This window comes from Nerophis ophidion, linkage group LG12, assembly GCF_033978795.1.
Source record: "Nerophis ophidion isolate RoL-2023_Sa linkage group LG12, RoL_Noph_v1.0, whole genome shotgun sequence".
NCBI lineage: Eukaryota > Metazoa > Chordata > Actinopteri > Syngnathiformes > Syngnathidae > Nerophis > Nerophis ophidion.
In genome coordinates, this window is record NC_084622.1 from 1,731,951 (window position 1) to 1,752,774 (window position 20,824).

The window sequence follows — 20,824 nt, forward strand, 5'->3', positions numbered from 1 at the left end:
TGCACTGTTGGTTACTGTGAATTGAACACAACATTATGTCAACTGAGCAGTATGCTTCTTAGCATTGTGTTAGAGGTAAATAAAGCTGTGTTGCTATGTTGCTGCCATTTTGCGTACCGTATTTTTCGCACTATAAGTCGCAGTTTTTTTCATAGTTTGGCCGGGGGTGCGACATATACTCCGGAGCGACTTGTGTGTGAAATTATTAACACATTACCGTGAAATATCAAATGATATTATTTATCTCATTCGCGGAAGAGACGGAGAAAATGTCAGCAATCGTCACACACATGTCAACCAATAAGAATTCGGTGGAGGAGGGTCATGGCAGAAGTGCATTGTGGGTCAGCTATTAAAATGGATCACTTCATCGTTGGCGGTAACTTATAAAAAGTGAGACGGGCTGAACAAAAATGGCGTTGAAAAGGAAATCATGTAGTGCAGATTACAAGCTGGATGTAGTGAAATATGCAGCAGAAAAGGACAAGAGGAAGCGGTGCATACCTTTGGAGTTGGCAGAGTTGTTTAGAAGCCACATCCAGGAAGAAGATTTCATGGGATTTATGGATTAGGAGTGAGAGATAATTTGGTAAAGGTATAGCATGTTCTATATGTTATAGTTATTTGAATGACTCTTACCATAATATGTTAGGTTAACATAGCAGTTGCTTATTTATGCCTCATATAACCTACACTTATTCAGCCTGTTCTTCACTATTCTTGATTTATTTTAAATTGCCTTTCAAATGTCTATTCTTGCTGTTACGGCTTATACTCTAGAGCAGGGGTCGGGAACCTTTTTGGCTGAGAGTGCTATGAAAGCCAAATATTTCACAATGTATTTCCGTAGGAGCCATATACAATTTTTCAACACTGAATACAACTAAATTCGTGCATTTTTAAGTATGACAAACATTTGTAGAGTATAATAAGTCTCTTATTCTTTTTAACAACATTGTTATTCTAAAAAGTTAACCAATAATAAATATAATACTTCTTACCATTAATGCGACATCTTGAACAGGTGCGGTAGAAAACAGATGGTTGGATTAAAATGCATGAGAATGTTTTATGATTTGAACGTTATTTTTGAAACTGTGATTATCGTGTTAAGCAATGTCAGCTAAGATTTATCTGAGAGCCATGTGCAGTCATCTGGCTCTAGAGCCATAGGTTCCCTACCCCTAGTTTAAGCAATAGACACCTTTTTACCCGCACTCTGCCTCCCGCTGTTTCCCACATCTACAAAGCGATTAGCTACCGACTGCCACCTACTGATATGGAAGAGTATTACATGGTTACTCGGCATAGCTCGGTTGGTAGAGTGGCCGTGCTAGCAACCTGAGGGTTCCAGGTTCGATTCCCGCTTCCGCCATCCTAGTCACTGCCGTTGTGTCCTTGGGCAAGACACTTTACACACCTTCCCCCAGTGCCACCCACACTGCTTTAAATGTAACTTAGATATTGGGTGTCACTTGTATGATCGCGTGGTTAAAGACAGCTATACTTTCCACTTCTTCATGCCCTTTAAATCAGTACTAAAGGGGAACATTGTCACAATTTCAAAAGGGTTAAAAACAATAAAAATCAGTTCCCAGTGGCTTGTTTTATTTTTCGAAGTTTTTTTCAAAATTTTACACCTCCCGGAATATCCCGAAAAACTGCTTCAAAGTGCCGGATTTTCACCATCGCTTTATCCACCCGTCCATTTCCCTGTGACGGCATACAGGGCTGCCAATATAAACAACATGGCGGTTATCACCGCAAGATATAGCGACATTAGCTCGGAGTCAGACTCGAATTTCAGCGGCTTAAGCGATTCAACAGATTACGCATGTATTGAAACAGATGGTCGGAGTATGGAGGCAGATAACGAAAACGAAATTGAAGAAGAAATTGAAGCTATTGAGCGAATAGCTATTGACGCTATTCGGCCATAGCGTGGGTGTACCTAGTGAAGTGGCCCATAGCATGGCTGCCTTATTAGCATCGCCGGTAAAATGTGCGGACCAAACGACCAGGACTTTCGCATCTTGTGACACTGGAGCAACTTAAATCCGTCGATTGGTAAGTGTTTGTTTCGCATTAAATGTGGGTATCTAGTTTCAAATGTACATACAGCTAGCGTAAATAGCATCGATTAGCGTAGCATGTTAGCATCAATTAGCTGGCAGTCATGCCATGACCAAATATGTCTGATTAGCACATAAGTCAACAACATCAACAAAACTCACCTTTGTGATTTCGTTGACTTTATCTCTGCAAATGCATTTGCAGGTTATCCATACATCTCTGTGCCATGTCTGTCTTAGCATCGCCGGCAGACACTTTCAAATTCAATGGGGGTCTGGCGGCAGACACTTTGGCATCTTCGGGCCAGTGGTGCAACTTGAATCCCTCCCTGTTAGTGTTGTTACACCCTCCGACAACACACCGTCGAGGCATGATGTCTCCAAGGTTCCAAAAAATAGTCGAAAAAACGGAAAATAACAGAGCTGAGACCCGGTGTTTGTAATGTGAAAATGAAAATGGCGGGTGTATTACCTCGGTGACGTCATCGGTAAAGGACCGATAAACAGAAAGGCGTTTAATTTGCCAAAATTCACCCATTTAGAGTTTGGAAATCGGTTAAAAAAATACATGGACTTTTTTCAGCACCATCAAGGTATATATTGACGCTTATATAGGTCTGCTGATAATGTTCCCCTTTAAAGCAATAAAAACATAGGAAATACAATGAGTTTTAAAAAGCTTGTGTCCTACCAATTAACAAATCATCCTCTTTACAGTTCAGGTAAATAAGCGCCAAGGCAATAATTTGAGCATTTAGGTAATTCACAAACAAGGAGACATTAGCAAATGTACTGTTCAAGCAAATAAAGCCAAAATATTAGATAAAGTGTGCAGCATTGTTTGTGCAGCCATGAAAAACCTCAGACTTCCTCCAAACCAATTTACAGCCATGACCCTGTGATCTGCAGAGCATCAGATTAGAGAATGCGTCTCTAAGAGCTTAGAAATAAGAATTTGAAGGTCAAAGTGCAGTATGTGTGTTTTTATTTATGTGCAACCTACGGCTCATGTCACAAGCAATCATCAAACCTAGGGAGAGATGATAGGTCCATAACGTCAACGTGGAAGGATTGGTGTTTTAGCAGCTAGTACTCACATAAAGTCTTCTGTAGGCTCCTGTGTCATCAGCAGTTTTTAATGTGTGCCATTTTTAAAAAGTATATAAAAAAAAAACCCAGCTGGGGTTTCCCCTTATGGCAGACCTGGGCAATTATTTTGACTCGTGGGACCAAATTGTGAGGAAAATAATTTGTCCGGGGGCCGGTATGTCGATTTTTAGGAACACTAATACAAAACTCACAATGTCTGATTGAATACTAAAAACATTAAGACAGATCACCTTAAAAACATAATTTCAAAAACATATATACACTATATTGCCAAAAGTATTTGGCCACCCATCCGAATGATGAGAATCAGGTGCCCTAATCACTTGGCCCGGTGTATCAAATCAAGCACTTAGGCACTATTCTTTATTTATTTTAAATTGCATTTCAATTCTATTCTTGGTGTTGGACTTTATCAAATAAATTTCCCCCCCAAAAATGTGACTTATTTATGTTTTTTTTTCGTTCTTTATTATGCATTTTCGGCCGGTGCGACTTATAATCCAAAAAATACGGTATATAGGTTTTGTAGTCTCGTTCCCTTTTTGTTCATACAATTTCCACCTCTTGTGAATTTCGAGCAAAAGAATGAACACAGCGTCATATGCTTTGAATAACAAGAAAAAAGTGCTATACAAATTCAATCCATTATTGTCATTATTACTAGAATACCAGCGTAATTAAAACCATGTGAATGCTTTTTATTAGATGTCCAATAATGGCTTTTTGCCAATATCCCATTTTGTCCAACTCTTAATTACTGATTTCGATATCAACCGATACCGATCTACTCAGGCCTGGAATTAACACATTATTATGCCTAATTTTGTTGTGATGCCCCACTGGATGCATTAAACAATCTTACAAGGTTTTCCAGAATAAATCAACTCAAGTTATGGAAAAAAAACGGCAACATGGCACTGCCATATTTATTATTAAAGTCACAAAGTGCGTTATTTTTTTTTACATGCCTCAAAACAGCAGCTTGGAATTTGGAACATGCTCTCATGTCTCATGAGGAGGTTGAGGTGGGCGGGGTTGGGGGGGGAGGGTGTATATTGTAGCATCCCGGGAGAGTTACTGCTGCAAGGGGTTCTGGGTATTTGTTCTGTTGTGTTTATGTTGTGTTACGGTGTGGATGTTCTCCCAAAATGTGTTTGTCATTCTTGTTTGGTGTGGGTTCACAGTGTGGCACATATTTGTAACAGTGTTAAAGTTGTTTACACGGCCTGTATGGCTGTTGACCAAGTATGCTTTGCAGTCACTTGTGTGTGTGAAAAGCTGTAGGTATAATGTGACTGGTTCTTAACATGGGTTCGATCAAACCCCAAGGGTTCGGTGAGTCGGCCTCAGGAGTTCGGCGGAGGTCAAAACACACGTGACTCATCGTGTAAATAAAAACTTCTCCCTATCGGCGTATTACGGATACGGCAACAGCAGAAGTCAGACTGATTTGCAGGTGTGTATTTTGTTGTGAGTTTATGCACTGTGTTGGTTTTGTTGTTTGAACAAGGTGATGTTCATGCACGGTTCATTTTGTGCACCAGTAAGAAAACATGGCAACACTTTAGTATGGAGAACATATTCACCATTAATTAGTTGCTTATTAACATGCAAATTAGTAACATATTGGCTCTTAACTAGTCATTATTAAGTACTTATTAATGCCTTATTTGGCATGGCCTTATTATCACCCTAACCCTCTAACCCTGACACCAACCCTAACCCTTTTAAATTAAGTCTTTGTTACTTAAAATATGTTCCCCATACTAAAGTGTTACCAAAAACATAACTTTGTCTTGAATTTGAAACAAAAAAACATTTTATTTTTCACTAAAGAAGGGTTCGGTGAATGTGCTTCTTGAAACTGGTGGGGTTCGATACCTCCAACAAGGTTAAAAACCTCTGCTTTAAGGTTTATTGGCGCTCTGTACTATTCCCTACGTCCGTGTACACTGTGGCGTTTTAAAAAGTAAAAAAATTTTACTTTATGAAACCAATACTGATCATTTTGAAACCGATACCGATTACATTTTACAGCATTTATCGGCTGATAATATCGGCAGTCCGAATTTCGGACATCTCTACTTTCTTTGGAGGACGTTACAATGATGGGCATCACAATACGTGCATGAGCGTTGTGTTACCATGTCTTCTGAGGCAGCGACAGAGTGATGCGTCTCCAATTTCCAAACTCTGATGGGTGGTAGACACTGGGAGCTGTGAACTCCGAGCAGCTCGGCATGCCAGGAAGACAGGCCTAGGTCAAGGACATATAGAGTACTTAAAAACGCAGAAACAGGAGTATTATTTGCAAGTGCATCATTTTCATAGAACATGTGTTGGTTCCTTCTTACACACAGGAAGTCAAGCAACAGTACACAATAAAACATACTATATGTCACATTGTGGACTTCATGCACACGAAAGCCCCACTAAATGATCTCCAAATAGCGTTTTTAAGCTTTCTGAATATTTATGATCACAGGCCGAGAACTTACTCAATGATTAAAGCATGTATGTAATTGCAAATTACATACATGTACATATTGAATATATCAAGGGGAAAATATCCAAATCCATAGCTATTCTTTAAAGTAAAACACGTGCTGAATAAGAAAGGTCTGCATATGTTATATTATTCTTTTATTTTTTCCATATTTAACATGTTGTGTTGGACGTTTGGGGAAATGTTTGTAAAACAAACATAGACCCAACAATTACACTTCAAAAAAGGTCATTAGGATAAAACACAAAGTGTGCTACTATGAACATACCAATCCATTTAATCATAAGTTTTAATGTGTTAACATTTTCAGATTATGTGTTTTTCTTTTCGACCCAATTCTCTTGTTTAAGTCACACATTAAAAGCGTTATTCTGGCACTCATGGAGGGTGGACAATCCCCTTTCCTCTCCTGCTTGCTTCGTTGTTTTGTCTTGTCTTAACTTTCTTATTACCTCTTTTTGCACTGCTCTCCAAATCTAAACATTGGAACTATTTAACTGGCCTCAACAAAATTGACAAGATCTTGGGTTTGGGGGAACCTGCTGTGGTGACGAAGCGGTTGTTGCTGGACACACCACGGACTTTTGGGAGAAGAAGGAGGGCCGCGTGCCTGGCGACCCTTTTTCTGTCCAGGACGTGAAGACATCCACTTATTGGGAATTATGACAACAGAACATCTGCTGATTGGAGTAAGCGTTGCTCTGGTTTGTCGACAAATTGGAAGTTGCTGGCAGTCTTCAAAGTACCCCAAAGCTGCCACAAATGATTGGAGGATGCGGGAAGAACTGTGGATTACATCGGACTGTCTACCTCGCAGGTTTTGAGGATCAGTCATAGACAATTTAGAGTGAAAATCTAATTTTATTTTCACTCGCATACAAAATCATTCCAACTTGGATTGTTTCCCTAGCTTCAAGACTCTCCTGAAGAACAACGCAGCTCTCATGGACACACACCTGTTGTTGTTGACTTTGGACGAGACGGCACAATACATCAAGGCCGCGGAAAAGAGGTTTCTCATAGTCATTCACATTGACGTCCCACTGGGTTGTGAGTTTTTCCTTGCCCGTAAGTGGGCTCTGTACCGAGGATGTCGTTGTGGCTTGTGCAGCCCTTTGAGACACTTGTGATTTAGGGCTATATAAATAAACATTGATTGATTGATATTTAAAAAGACTTCAGGCTGTAATGGCTGCCAAAGGTGCATAAACAAAATGTTGAGCAAGGGCTGTGTATGTGTGATTGTTTTTTGTTTTTTTTTAAATACATTTTCAAAAAAAAACCTTTATACATAGCCATTATGGGGTATTGCATGTAGAATTTTGAGGACAAAAATGAGATTATTCAATTTTTTAATAAGACTGTAACATTAGTGGAAAAAGTGAAGTGCTGTCAATACGTTCTGGATGCTTGAATACGACAAAGTAAAGGTTCATACCTCTTTGACCAGGTGCCAAGTGAGGCCGTGATTGGTGGAAAACTCCAGGCGGACTTGAGTGTCGATATGAGGGGAAGACTCCCGACCACAACCCATAACCAGCGAGAACTGCAGACTGTAGGAGGCGCCGATCTGCATCGACTGAGTCTCCACGTAACGAATACTCGAGCCAGGGCTCGGCTCACCAGAGAAACTGACAGAAATAGTCGAGCAGATTATTACCAGGCGTTCATTGGCTGAAAATAACGAGACTTTCAAAATGTGTTGCTGGCAGGTTATCCCCGTGTGCTGGACAATCTTTACCTGAGGGTCCAGTCGTGCTGGCAGTAGGGCTGAACGTGGCCGAGGAAAAAGCCAAGACTCTGAGTGACATCCAGCACGTTGCTGAAGTCCAGACTTATGGTGTTGAAAAGCACAGACGTCATGCTGATCTCATCCAGGGCCCAAACGTCCTGGCCGCGCCCCGAATGGTACGGCTGCCACCAGCGGAACTGCACGCCAAACTTTCGTGCGGCAGACGGCAGCTCGACAGACACGATCCTGTTCGCAAGAGAAGAAAAGACATTGTTATTATCAATATTTATTTGTCTTCATAAGGTGGTTAAAGATAATTAAGTTAAAGGTAGCAAACAAAAATAATCACATGGGGTTTACTCCTTGAAGTAAGAAGCGGAACTAATTTGTAGTAGTTCACACATCAGGGTGACACACATCCCCACTAGTGCCCCACTTTGTCTTCATAACACAAATAGATGGCGCTATCTGCCTCAATCGGTTCCAGTACCTCAAAGACTGCAGCAAAGCAAGTACTGTATTTTTCGGATGATAAAGCGCACTTAAAATCTTTTAATTTTCTCAAAAAATTGACAGTGCGCTTTATAACCTGGTGCGCCTGATGTACAGCATAATTTTGGTTGTGCTTACCGACCTCGAAGCAATTTTATTAGGTACAGGGTGTAATGATAAGTGTGACCAGTAGATGGCAGTCACACATAAGAGATACGTGTAGGCTGCAAGATGACGCCAGTAAACAACACCAACACTTTAAATGTTCCATTGAGAATATAGAACATTACACACGGCGCTTAAAAATCTGTCAAAATGTTTCTAGTATGACTTTGGTAAGCTATGAAGCCGCACTGCTTGATGGCTTGTCGGCCCATTAAACATACGAGTATTATTATGGTGTGTGTATAAGGACAGCAAAATGGCACCTAATAGCAGACATTATCTGGCGTTTTGTTTTGCAATATTATGCAAAACCAACTTTTCTTCCCTTCTGGTACCTGCTGATGTGTATTTGGGATCTGCTTAAGTCCTGTAAATTTGCGTGCTTCCGCCATTGTAGTCGTTGGTGACCCCGTAGTCATAAGTTTCTTCTTTTTCTCTATTTTCTTGTTATGGGACATTGAACCTCGACTGATGCCATTTCTAATATAAAGTAGTGTAAAGTTCTTACTTATATCTGTCAGTAAACTCGCCATGAAAGCCCTAAAACAGGGGTCGGGAACCTTTCTGGCTGAGAGAGCCATGAAAGCCAAATATTTCAAAATGAATTTCCGTGAGAGCCATATCATATTTTTTAACACTAAATAAAACTAAATGCGTGCATTTTTAAGTAAGACCAACATTTTTAGAGTATAATAAGTCTCTTATTCTTTTTCATAACATTGTTATTCTGAAGCTAACCAATAATAAATAAAATGTCATGTCTGTTGTTGATCATGTTTTTGTTTGGCCATGTGCTGTTTGGGTTTTGGACTCTTTAAGTTCCCGTTTTTTTCCAATCCCTTGTCTGGTTTCCTTGATTACTCATTTTGTCCACCTGTCTCTGGTGGACAAAATTCCCGCTCACCTGCTTCCCGAGCACTAATCAGAGGCAGTATTTAAGCTTGTCTTTGCCAGTCAGTTGCCCTGGCGTCAATGTGATCTTTTCTTGCTCTGTGATGACTTGTTTCATGCCTTGCCATAGTTTCGTGCTTCATGCCATGCCAAGTAAGTTTTGTTTGATTTGTGTTCGCAGTCTGTTTATGCGTTAGCTTTCTTCCTTAGCCCAAGTTGTGCCTCCGCTGTGAGCGATTTTTGTTTATATCTTTTTTTAGTTTAAATTAAGTCATGTTTTTACCTATATGCCATGTCCCGAGTAGTCCGGCTGCCTTCCTGGGAGAACGACCCCGCAGCAAGCTGCGACCCCCCCCCATCATGACATGAAAATACTTTTTACCATTAATGCGACTTCTTGAACAGGTGCGGTAGAAAACGGATGGATGGATTTAAATGCATGAGAATGTTTTATATTTTGAACGTTATTTTTAGCACTGTGATTTCCAGCGGAATTATTCATAATTATCGTGTTAAGCAATGTCAGCTAAGATTTATCTGAGAGCCAGATGCAGTCATCAAAAGAGCCACATCTGGCTCTAGAGCCATAGGTTCCCTACCCCTGCCCTAAAACATACTGGTCTAGTGAGTTTACATTATTCACCCAAGGAACTTTAGTCATTAGAGAGTTCTGGTCAGACGTTTTTTCACGGGACGTTGTTGCACTAGTGAGCCTCCGGATGAGGAGATGCTGCTCCGTTATCGATTGAAGTAAAGTCTGAATGTCATTAAAACAGTTAGCTCCATCTTTTGACACTTCTTCCACTCCCGTCCTTGTACGCTACACCACTACAACAAAGATGACACATTTCCGGCGTTATTGTTGCACTAGTGAGCCACGGAGGAGGAGATACTGCTCCGTTATCGATTGAAGTAAAGTCTGAATGTCATTAAAACAGTTAGCTCCATCTTTTGACACTTCTTCCACTCCCGTCCTTGCACGCTACACCGCTACAACAAAGATGACGGGAAGAAGACACGGTCGAAGGTGAGCCACGATGCTCAGAAAGCGACTTGAAAATGCACCAATTTCACCACCGAACCACCATTGCATGTTATGGAGACCATAAGATAGTGTTTTAAAATTTAGAAACAAATCATAATATGACCCCATTAATGCGCCTTTTGTATGAAAATAGACCTCGATCATCAGCAGTGCACCTTTCAATCCGGTGCACCCTATGGTCCGAAAAATACAGTATTGAAGATGTGAGTGTTAAAGTACTTCCATAAACACACACCTGGGCTCGTGGAAGCCTTGGTAAGCATAGTGCTGCAGCAAAGTCCAGGTAATGCCGTTGTCAGTGGAATAATGCAGTAAGACACCCTCTCCTGGTTGGTCAGGAGCAGGACAGGAGCTCAGGGTGCTTCGGCTGCCCAGTCGGAGGGTGAACTGGAGGTACCTGTACAGACAAGCACAATTCAATGATGAAGAGGACAACTTTATAGGGAGCATTGTTGATAAATGAGAGTAATACAAAGGTCATCAAGTGTGTTCAGGGAGTACATTAACAACAAGTCAAAGGTTGTGAGGAGGCAGTGGAATGATGGAGAATGATTTGATAAATGGACTACATTAAGGGAGTGAGGGCGGATGCAAATGTAAAAGATCCCAACACGTCATGGTAAATCAGTTGGTAAGGACGTGGTGGCCATGTTTTTCAACATCGTGCTTGTGAACCCCTTAAAGCACTGGTAAGGAACCTATGGCTCTGGAGCCAGATGTGGCTCTTTTGATGACTGCGTCTGGCTCTCGGATAAATCTGAGCTGACATTGCTTAACAGGATAAGTAATGAATAATTCCACAGTGTTAAAAACAACGTTCAAAATATAAAACATTCTCATGCTTTTTTATGTTCAAGAAGTTGCATTAATGGTAAGAAGTAATTCATGTATTATTGGTTAGTGTGGGGCTTGGCCTCCTGGGGGTTCTTCAGACCACCAAGAGCCTGTTTTAGGGTTACAATATTGTTTTATTTTATTTTTCTCTCAGTTGCTTTACAGCAATTGTCTTTTTCTCTTTCGTCCTCACTCGCGCTCTGGCTCCAGCCCCAACCCCGTCTCTCCTCCTGGCTGCTGCTTATAACAGAGCGACAGGTGATTAGATAAAAAGGCCCAGGTGGGCCGTCTGCGCACCTGTCGCTGATTTCGAGGCCGGTCCTGGCAACATCCTGCTTTGCTGCAGGCCCGCAGGCCACGCTCCCTCCACAGTTAGCTTCAGAATAACAATGTTATTATAAAGAATAAGACACCTATTATACTCTGGAAATGTTGGTCTTAATTAAAAATGCACGTGTTTAGTTGTGTTAAAAAAAATATTATACGGCTCTTAGGGAAATACATTTTAAAATATTTGGCTTATTGGCTCTCTCAGCCAAAAAGGTTCCCGACCCCTGCCTTAAAGGGTGTGCACCAGTTTTTGTGGTTTTCTAACCAAACACCTTAAAGTTTTTTTGAGAAATTTTAGGTGAGTCTAACTTAAGGGGAGGAACTTTGGAGTAGGGCTGGGCGATATGGCCTTTTTTAATATCTCCATATTTTAAGGCCATGTCACGATACAGCATATATATCTCCATATTTTGCCTTAGCCTTGAATGAACACTTGATGCATATAATCACAGCAGTATGATGATTCTATGTGTCTACATTCAAACATTCTTCTTCATACTGCATTCATATATGCTACTTTTAAACTTTCATGCAGAGAGGGAAATCACAACTAAAATTGTATTTATTAAACAGTTATTAAGCAGTGGCACAAACATTCATGTCATTTCCAAAAAATAAGTGCAAGATTGTCAGAGACATTTTAAAACAAGCTATGAGTGCACTTTTGTGTATGATGTCACTAAGATGACATATCAAAACAACACTAAAGTGCATTTTTTGTACAGAACGCCACTACAATAGTTTAAAAAAAATAAAGTGCACTTTTGTGCATGATGTCACACAAGATATTTCAATAACTGTCAAATAAAAATGAGCTGCATAATAGGAAATCAAATCGCTATGTGGTAGGTTAATGCGAACCTTATCGCCGTATGTTGTTGACTATTGTTTTCCATACGGTGTTGATGAGGAAATAGTTGCCTCGGCATTTTGTTGGTGTGGCACCGAATGGAGATGTTGACATGTGGAGTAAACACTCTTCATTCTCTAGCACAGGGGTCGGGAACCTTTTTGGCTGAGAGAGCAAAGAAGCCAAAAATGTATTTCCCTAAGAGCCAAATAATATATTTTTTAACACTGAACACAACTAATCGCGTGCATTTTTAAGTAAGACCAACATTTCCAGAGTATAACAAGTCTCTTATTCTTTATAATAACATTGTTATTCTGAAGCTAACTGTGGAGGGGACGTGGCCTGCGAGCCTGCAGCAAAGCGGGATGTTGCTAGAACCGGCCTCGAAATCAGCGACAGTTGAGTAGACGGCCCACCTGGGCCTTTTTATCTCATCACCTGTCGCTCTGTTATAAGCAGCAGCCAGGAGGAGAGGCAGGGTTGGGGCTGGAGCCAGAGCGCGAGTGAGGACGAAAAAGAAAAAGACAATTGCTGTAAAGCAACTGAGAGAAAACTAAAATATAATAATATTGTAACCCTAAAACAGGATATTGGTGGTCTGAAGAACCCCCAGGAGGGCAAGCCCCACACTAACCAATAATAAATAAATGACTTCTTACCATTAACGCAACTTTTTGAACATAAAAATGCATGAGAATGTTTTATATTTTGAACGTTGTTTTTAACACTGTGATTACAAGTGGAATTATTCATTACTTATCGTATTAAGCAATGTCAGCTCAGATTTATCCGAGAGCCAGATGCAGTCATCAAAAGAGCCACATCTGGCTCTAGAGCCATAGGTTCCCTACCCCTGTTCTAGCAGGTGACTTTTCAAATGATGCTACATATTAGCAGTATTGCTACTTTTTGTAGCAATGCGTTTGCCCCACACTTGACAAATTACGGTTGTGTGTTCGACATATTCCCACTTGAAGCCAAACCACTGCCAGACGATGGACCCCCTGCTGTTTTTCTTGGGAATTAATTTTTCTTCCTTGATTTGTTACCAGATTCGCACCTTCCTTCTCTTGTATTACCACTCACACCACAGCTAATGTTACCCATGCTGCTACCTCTCTGCTCCGTGAGTGCGTACACGTATGTGACGTATGTAAGAAGGTGTGCTTGTTTTACGTCTTTGTGAGAAGGAGAGACACGAAGGAGTGAGAAGAGCCTGTAGTGTAATGCCCGCAGCTAAAAGCAACTGTGTGAGAACGTATACTCCAATATCACGATATAATCATTTTCTATATCGCGCAGAGACAAACCCGCGATATATCCAGCATATCGATACATCTATCGCCCAGCCCTACTTTGGAGTACAATAACACCGGCATATGGTTTATTTTGGGAGGAGTACCGTAACTCAGTAACGGTACCGGTGCAGACGTAAACGGCAGTAACCAGAAACCAAAATATTGGGTCGCTATCGATGCCTTATTTTGTTACGGAATTAATGCAGACTCAGCCCCTCATGCAACAAGTGCTGTGATTTTAAATATTTGTAAATTGGATTAAATATTATAGTCTGACACTATTTTCAAACTTCATTCATCTTCTTATGCTTCAATCAACCATCACAATTATAAGCATCAACATTACAACACACTGTGTGTTCTGTACTGCTGCAATAACAATAACAAACAAGTTGTTGTGCATTTTTTTTCTTACCTTTAAATGTATCACTAGTAATAATGATGGGCACCGAATTGTAGGGGTCCAACAAAAGACAAAACTAGTACATTCAACTTCATGGCAAAGACTACTTCCTGACTAAAGCAAAACACAGATAAGACAAACTGAAATGAATGCATACTTGCAAATGACACTGAGAAGTGAAACAAAATAAAATAGATCAACTGGACAGCACAATTATGGTCATTATCAGCTCAGTGTTAAATGAAAATATTGATATTTTATTACAAAATATATTAATATTTATTACCTTAGAAAAAAGTACTGAAAATTGTTACTGGTGACAGTGGTGAGTATCGGTATTAATTTCTCATGTACCGTGAATTGGTATGTAAAAGGTACTCATCACTATTTAGTTATCATCTTACTTATGGTGTATTACTGAAGTACATGGTGGGTTTTTTGAGTACTGTTTTGGACAATGTTTAAGCACAGGCATTGTTTAAAAAGTACCAATCGGTTTAAATGTAAATAATACCCATTCCTAGGTGTGTTTGTTAGAAAAATAATTGCGCTGTCAACATAACAGGGGTGCAGGTTTTGACTGAATTTCACCTTTTTGTGTGCAGCAGTTCAATAAACTAGTCAGCTTCACATATTATTACAGTATATACATGACATGCACCGTATTATTACAGTATATACATGACATGCACCGTATTATTACAGTATATACATGACATGCACCATATTTTTCAGACTATAAGGCGCACTTAAAGTCCTTTCATTTTCTCAAAAATCCACATAGCGCCTAATAACCCGGTGCGCCTAATGTACGGCATCATTCTGGTGGTGCTTACCGACCTCGAAGCTATTTTATTTGGTACATGGTGTAATGATAAGTGTGACCGGTAGATGGCAGTCACACATAAAAGATATGAATAAAATGACGCCAGTAAACAACACCAAAACTTTAAATGTTCCATTGAGAATATTGAACATTACACACGGCGCTCAAAAATCTGTCAAAATGTTTTTAATACGACTTCGGTAAGCTATGAAGCCACACCCCTTGATAGAGTGTTGACGCATTAAGCATACAAGTATTATGGTGTGTGTATAAGGACCGCAAAATGGCACCTATTAGCAGACATTATCTGGAGTTTTGTTTCGCAAAATAAAAAGTTTTTTTACCTTTTGGTATTTGGGAACAGCATAAGTCCTGAAAATGTGCGTGCCTCCACCTTTTTAGTCCTGACGCCATAGTCGATACGCCCTTCATTTTCTTTATCTTATGTGGCATTCATCCTCTGGTGTTGTCATTTGTAATATAAAGTAGTGTAAAGTTCTAACTTATATCTGTCAGTAAACTCGCCATGAAAGCGCTAAAAACTGTAGTGAGTTTACATAATTCACCCCCTGAATTTGTGTTATTAGAGGGTTCCGGTCCGACGGTTATTCACAGGACACATTTCCAACGTTGTTTCACTAGTGAGCCACGGATGAGGGGATGCTGCTGCTCCGTTGTTGATTGAAGTAAAGTCTGAATGTCATTAAAACAGTTAGCGCCATCTTTTGACACTTCGTCCTTGCACGCTACACTTCGTCCTTGCACGCTACACCGCTAGAACAAAGATGACGGGGAGAAGACGCCGTCGAAGGTGAGCCACGTAAATAAGACCGTCCACAAAATGGCGCATCCTGGAGCGACTGTCAGAAAGCGACTTGAAGATGATCTGTAAAACATCATCTATGCATCATTTTGAACAAAGAACCACCATTACATGTTATGTAGACCACAAGGAAGTCGTTTACATTTAGAAAAAAATATAATATGACTCCTTTAATGCGCCTTATAATCCGGTGTGCCTTTTGTATGAAAAGACCAGAATAGACCCGCTCAACGCCAGTGCGTCTTATAATCCGGTGTGCCCTATGGTCCGTAAAAAACGGTATATATGTGAGGCTAATGCTGCTATTAGGTAACATTCACTTTAATTTTAATTAGTCAACATAGAGGGCACTCGTGTTCCCTGTGTCCATGTTGAAGTGGGTTTTCATTAGGAGAGCAGACTGCTGCTCACTCAATGAGTCTGGAAACTGGCATAAAAAATGGTCATCAGGTGGCACACAAAGAGCCATAACAGGCAATCTAACACAGAAGCCATCTCCAACTTCATCATTGTCCTTCCTTGTCCTTTGCTGCCAGCATTCTGCTCTGCAATAACGCCTATAATCACAATCCTCCCCCCCGGATGACCTCATGAAATATGACTGGAAGAGGGATTGACAGGAGGCGGAATGCTGAATGGCCGGAACATCTGATGGATCAATCACAAGTGAAGACACCTGAGAAATTAGATCCCTAGGACTTTATGAGCACTTGTACAATCATGTGATCATGTGTAGTGCAGTGCAGCCCTCCAAACTACACCCTCAATGCCCACATTGAGTTAATTGTTCAATTAAAGCCTGCTTTAATCAAAACTGGGTATTACAAAACCCAAAACCAGTGAAGTTGGCACATTGTGTAAATCGTAAATAAAAACAATACAATGATTTGCAAATCTTTTTGAATTTATATTCAATTGAATACACTGCAAAGACAAGATATTTAATTTTCGAACTGAGAAACTTTGGGCACTGATACACCTCCATACCATCACAGATGCTGGCTTTTGAATAACAATATGGACTTTTCCTCTTTGTTCCGGACGACACAACATCCACAGTTTCCAAAAACCGTTTGAAATGTGGACTCGTCAGACCACAGCACACTTTTCCACTTTGCATCAGTCCACCTTAGATGAACTTGGGCCAAGCAAAGACGGCAGCGTTTCTGGGTGTTGTTGATAAATAGCTTTGGCTTTGCATAGTAGAGTTTTAACTTGCACTTACAAATGTAACAATGAACTGCAGTTACTGACAGTGGTTTTCTGAAGTGTTCCTGAGCCCATGTGATGATATCCTTTACACACCGATGTCGCTTTTTAATGCAGTGAAGTGAAGTGTGAAGTGAATTATATTTATATAGCGCTTTTCTCTAGTGACTCAAAGCGCTTTACATAGTGAAACCCAATATCTAAGTTACATTTAAACCAGTGTGGGTGGCACTGGGAGCAGGTGGGTAAAATGCCTTGCCCAAGGACACAACGACAGTGACTAGAATGGCGGAAGCGGGAATCGAACCTGCAACCCTCAAATTGCTGGCACGGCCACTCTACTAACCGAGCTATGCCAGTACCACCTGAGGGATCCACTGTCACGGGCATTGCTGTTCATGTGCAGTGATTTTTCCAGATTCTCTGAACCTTTTGATGATACTACGGACCGTAGATGGCGAAATCCCTAAATTTCTTACAATAACTGGTTGGGGGCGGCATAGCTCGGTTGGTAGAGTGGCCGTGCCAGCAACTTGAGGGTTGCAGGTTCGATTCCCGCTTGTGCCATCCTAGTTACTGCCGTTGTGTCCTTGGGCAAGACACTTTACCCACTTGCTCCCAGTGCCACCCACACTGGTTTAAATGTAACTTAGATATTGGGTGTCACTATGTAAAGCGCTTTGAGTCACTTGAGAAAAGCGCTATATAAATATAATTCACTTCACAAAAAATGTTGTTCCAAACAATTTTCTGCCACATTTGTTCAGAAAGTGGTGACCTTCGCCCCATCCTTGTTTGTGAATGACGGAGCATTTCATGGAAGCTGCTTTTATACCAAACCATGGCACCCACCTGTTCCCAATTAGCCTGCACACCTGTGGGATGTTCCAAATAAGTGTTGGATAAGCATTCCTCAACTTTATCAGTATTTATTGCCACTGGTGGCAGTTTTTTTAAACATGTTCCAAATGAGCTAATATTTGCAAAAAATAAAGTTGACCAGTTCCAACGTTAAGTATCTTGTCTTTACAGTCTATTCATTTGAATATAGGTTGAAAATGATTTTTAAATCATTGCATTCTGTTTTTATTTACCATTTACACAAAGTGGCAACTCCACTGGTTTTGTATTGTTATTTTTGTGGAGGTGCTCTAAACGCTTCACTGACTCGTCTTTTTATAGCCCCTTCGATGCACATTCTCAGGACTTCCAGGGATGCAATGTATGCCTAAACCTCAGCTACTGTAGTCAATGCATTACCTTCAGAGTTTTGATTGATTGATTGATACTTTTATTAGTAGATTACACAGTACAGTACATATTCTGTACAATTGACCACTAAATGGTAACACCCCAATAAGTTTTTCAACTTCTTTGAGTTGGGGTCCACGTTAATCAATTCATGGCCGCTCAGTAAACGGATGACGCCAGAAAAACTTCTTGTCCACTACTGATGGGGAAATTGTGTACGCCTCTCTACCGTCACACCTGGAGTTGTCGGGAAGTTACCTGGCCTGGGAGCTGTCCAACGGAGCTGTGACCAGGTGTCTCCTGCTGTCCCTGTTGAATACAAGCGCCTTGCCACTGGCCAGAACCCCACAGGCGAAGCTGACCTCAGCTCCGCGGAGGGACGAGAAGCTGTGGTAGGAAGAAAGTCGCGGGCTGGAGAAACCCTCGGAAAGGAAGGCCGGGAATGTCTGGGAAGCCAGCTCACAAGCTGGACCGCTGAAGCCTGGGTCACACCTGGTAAAGACAGGTCAGTTATTACTTTAGAAAAAGAAGGGACCCAATGAGATCATGTGATTGGATTAAAAGGTGCTAAAAGGCACAGGTGCCAAATTTATTTTGTATTTTAATCATACTATTTATTGTAAATAAAAGTAAATACTTCAATATCTGCTTGACTGATCATTTCAAAGAAAGTTATTCATCAAATTGTACACTGTAAAAAGGACACTAGCTTTTACAGTAAAAGACTGGCAGCTCAGTCAGCACAATTTTACTGTAAAAAAAACAACATGTTTTTGTATTTGCAGTAATTCACTGTAAAAAGGGTGGAGTGCCATCTCCGGGTTGGGGAGGAGACCCTGCCCCAAGTGGAGGAGTTCAAGTACCTAGGAGTCTTGTTCACGAGTGAGGGAAGAGTGGATGGTGAGATCGACAGGCGGATCGGTGCGGCGTCTTCAGTAATGTGGACGTTGTATCGATCCGTTGTGGTGAAGAAGGAGCTGAGCCGGAAGGCAAAGCTCTCAATTTACCGGTCGATCTACGTTCCCATCCTCACCTATGGTCATGAGCTTTGGGTCATGACCGAAAGGACAAGATCACGGGTACAAGCGGCCCAAATGAGTTTGGGTCTCTCCCTTAGAGATAGGGTGAGAAGCTCTGCCATCCGGGAGGAACTCAAAGTAAAGCCGCTGCTCCTCCACATGGAGAGGAGCCAGATGAGGTGGTTCGGGCATCTGGTCAGGATGCCACCCGAACGCCTCCCTAGGGAGGTGTTTAGGGCACGTCCAACCGGTAGGAGGCCACGGGGAAGACCCAGGACACGTTGGGAAGACTATGTCTCCCGGCTGGCCTGGGAACGCCTCGGGATGCCCCGGGAAGAGCTAGACGAAGTGGCTGGGGAGAGGGAAGTCTGGGCTTCCCTACTTAGGCTGCTGCCCCCGTGACCCGACCTCGGATAAGCGGAAGAAGATGGATGGATGGATGTATGAATGCATATGTAAGTGAAATAAATATAGTTGTCAATATAACATAATAAGACATGTAAATAGTCATGAAAATAAAGAAAATGCCATGAATGAGAAGGTGTGTACTGTATATAATACTACAGTGATTAGATTGATATTTGTCTTTTTTTTGTTATTATCTCAAAATAGTTTTTTTGGGTTTGCTTTCGTAATAGTTTCCAAAGTCAGGGAGTCATTCAGTGCATACAGGAAGGCTTTGAGGACAAAACCCAAATGATTTAAAGGGGAACATTATCACAATTTCAAAAGGGTTAAAAACAATAAAAATCAGTTCCCAGTGGCTTGTTGTATTTTTTGAAGTTTTTTTCTAAATTTTACCGGTCTCAGAATATCCCTAAATAAAGCTTTAAAGTGCCTTTTTTTCGCTCTCTGCGAAGACACTGGCCATTTCCCTGTGACGTCACACAGTGCTGCCAATGTAAACAAACAATGGGAATAGCACAGCAAGATAAAGCGACATTAGCTCGGATTCAGACTCGGATTTCAGCGACTTAAGCGATTCAACAGATTACGCATGTATTGAAACAGATGGTTGGAGTATGAAAGTATTGAAGAAGAAACTGAAGCTATTGAGCGAATAGCTATTGACGCTATTCATAGCCATAGCATGGCCGAATAGCTGCGTTAGCATCGCCGGTAAAATGTGCGGACCAAACGATCAGGACTTTCGCATCTTTTGACACTGGAGCAACTTAAATCCTTCGATTGGTAAGTGTTTGTTTCGCATTAAATGTGGGTGGAAGGAAACGTAATGTAGTTGCAAATGGATCTGCAGGTTATCCATACATCTCTGTGCCATGTCTGCTTTAGCACCGCCGGTAAATAGCATGTTAGCACCGATTAGCGTAGCATGTTAGCATCGATTAGCTGGCAGTCAACATCAACAAAACTCACCTTTGTGATTTCGTTGACTATCGTTGCAAAGGCATTTGCAGGTTATCCATACATCTCTGTGCCATGTCTGTCTTAGCATCGCCGGTCAAATGTGGAGACACTCTGGCACATTCAATGGGGGTCTGGCGGCAGACACTTTGGCATCTTCGGGCCAGTGGTGCAACTTGAATCCCTCCCTGTTAGTGTTGTTACACCCTCCGACAACACACCGACGAGGCATGATGTCTCCAAGGTTCCAAAAAATAGTCGAAAAAACGGAAAATAACAGAGCTGAGACCCAGTGTTTGTAATGTGTTGAAAATGAAAATGGTGGGTGTGTTACCTCGATGACGTCACATTCTGACGTCATCCACTCCAGAGCGATAAACAGAAAGGCGTTTAATTCGCCAAAATTCACCCATTTAGAGTTCGGAAATCGGTTAAAAAAACATAGTCTTTTTTCTGCACCATCAAGGTATATATTGACGCTTGCATAGGTATGCTGATAATGTTCCCCTTTAAAAATGAGCCATGAGTAGTTTTTGTTTAGCTATAGTACAGTCACTACTTTATTTTGCTTAAAAAATTGTATGCTGTATTTAATACCAC

At 41.1% G+C, this 20,824-nt stretch overlaps 1 protein-coding gene across 1 annotated transcript in view; it reads right to left on the reverse strand.

Moving 5' to 3' along the window:
• Window positions 1-20,824, reverse strand: part of LOC133562879 (reelin-like) — a 304,500-nt gene that overhangs the window by 86,699 nt on the left and 196,977 nt on the right. The window contains 5 exon segments of the mRNA XM_061916689.1: window positions 5,327-5,439; window positions 7,127-7,319; window positions 7,430-7,666; window positions 10,249-10,410; window positions 18,099-18,332. Coding sequence (XP_061772673.1) covers window positions 5,327-5,439; window positions 7,127-7,319; window positions 7,430-7,666; window positions 10,249-10,410; window positions 18,099-18,332 — 939 coding nt within the window.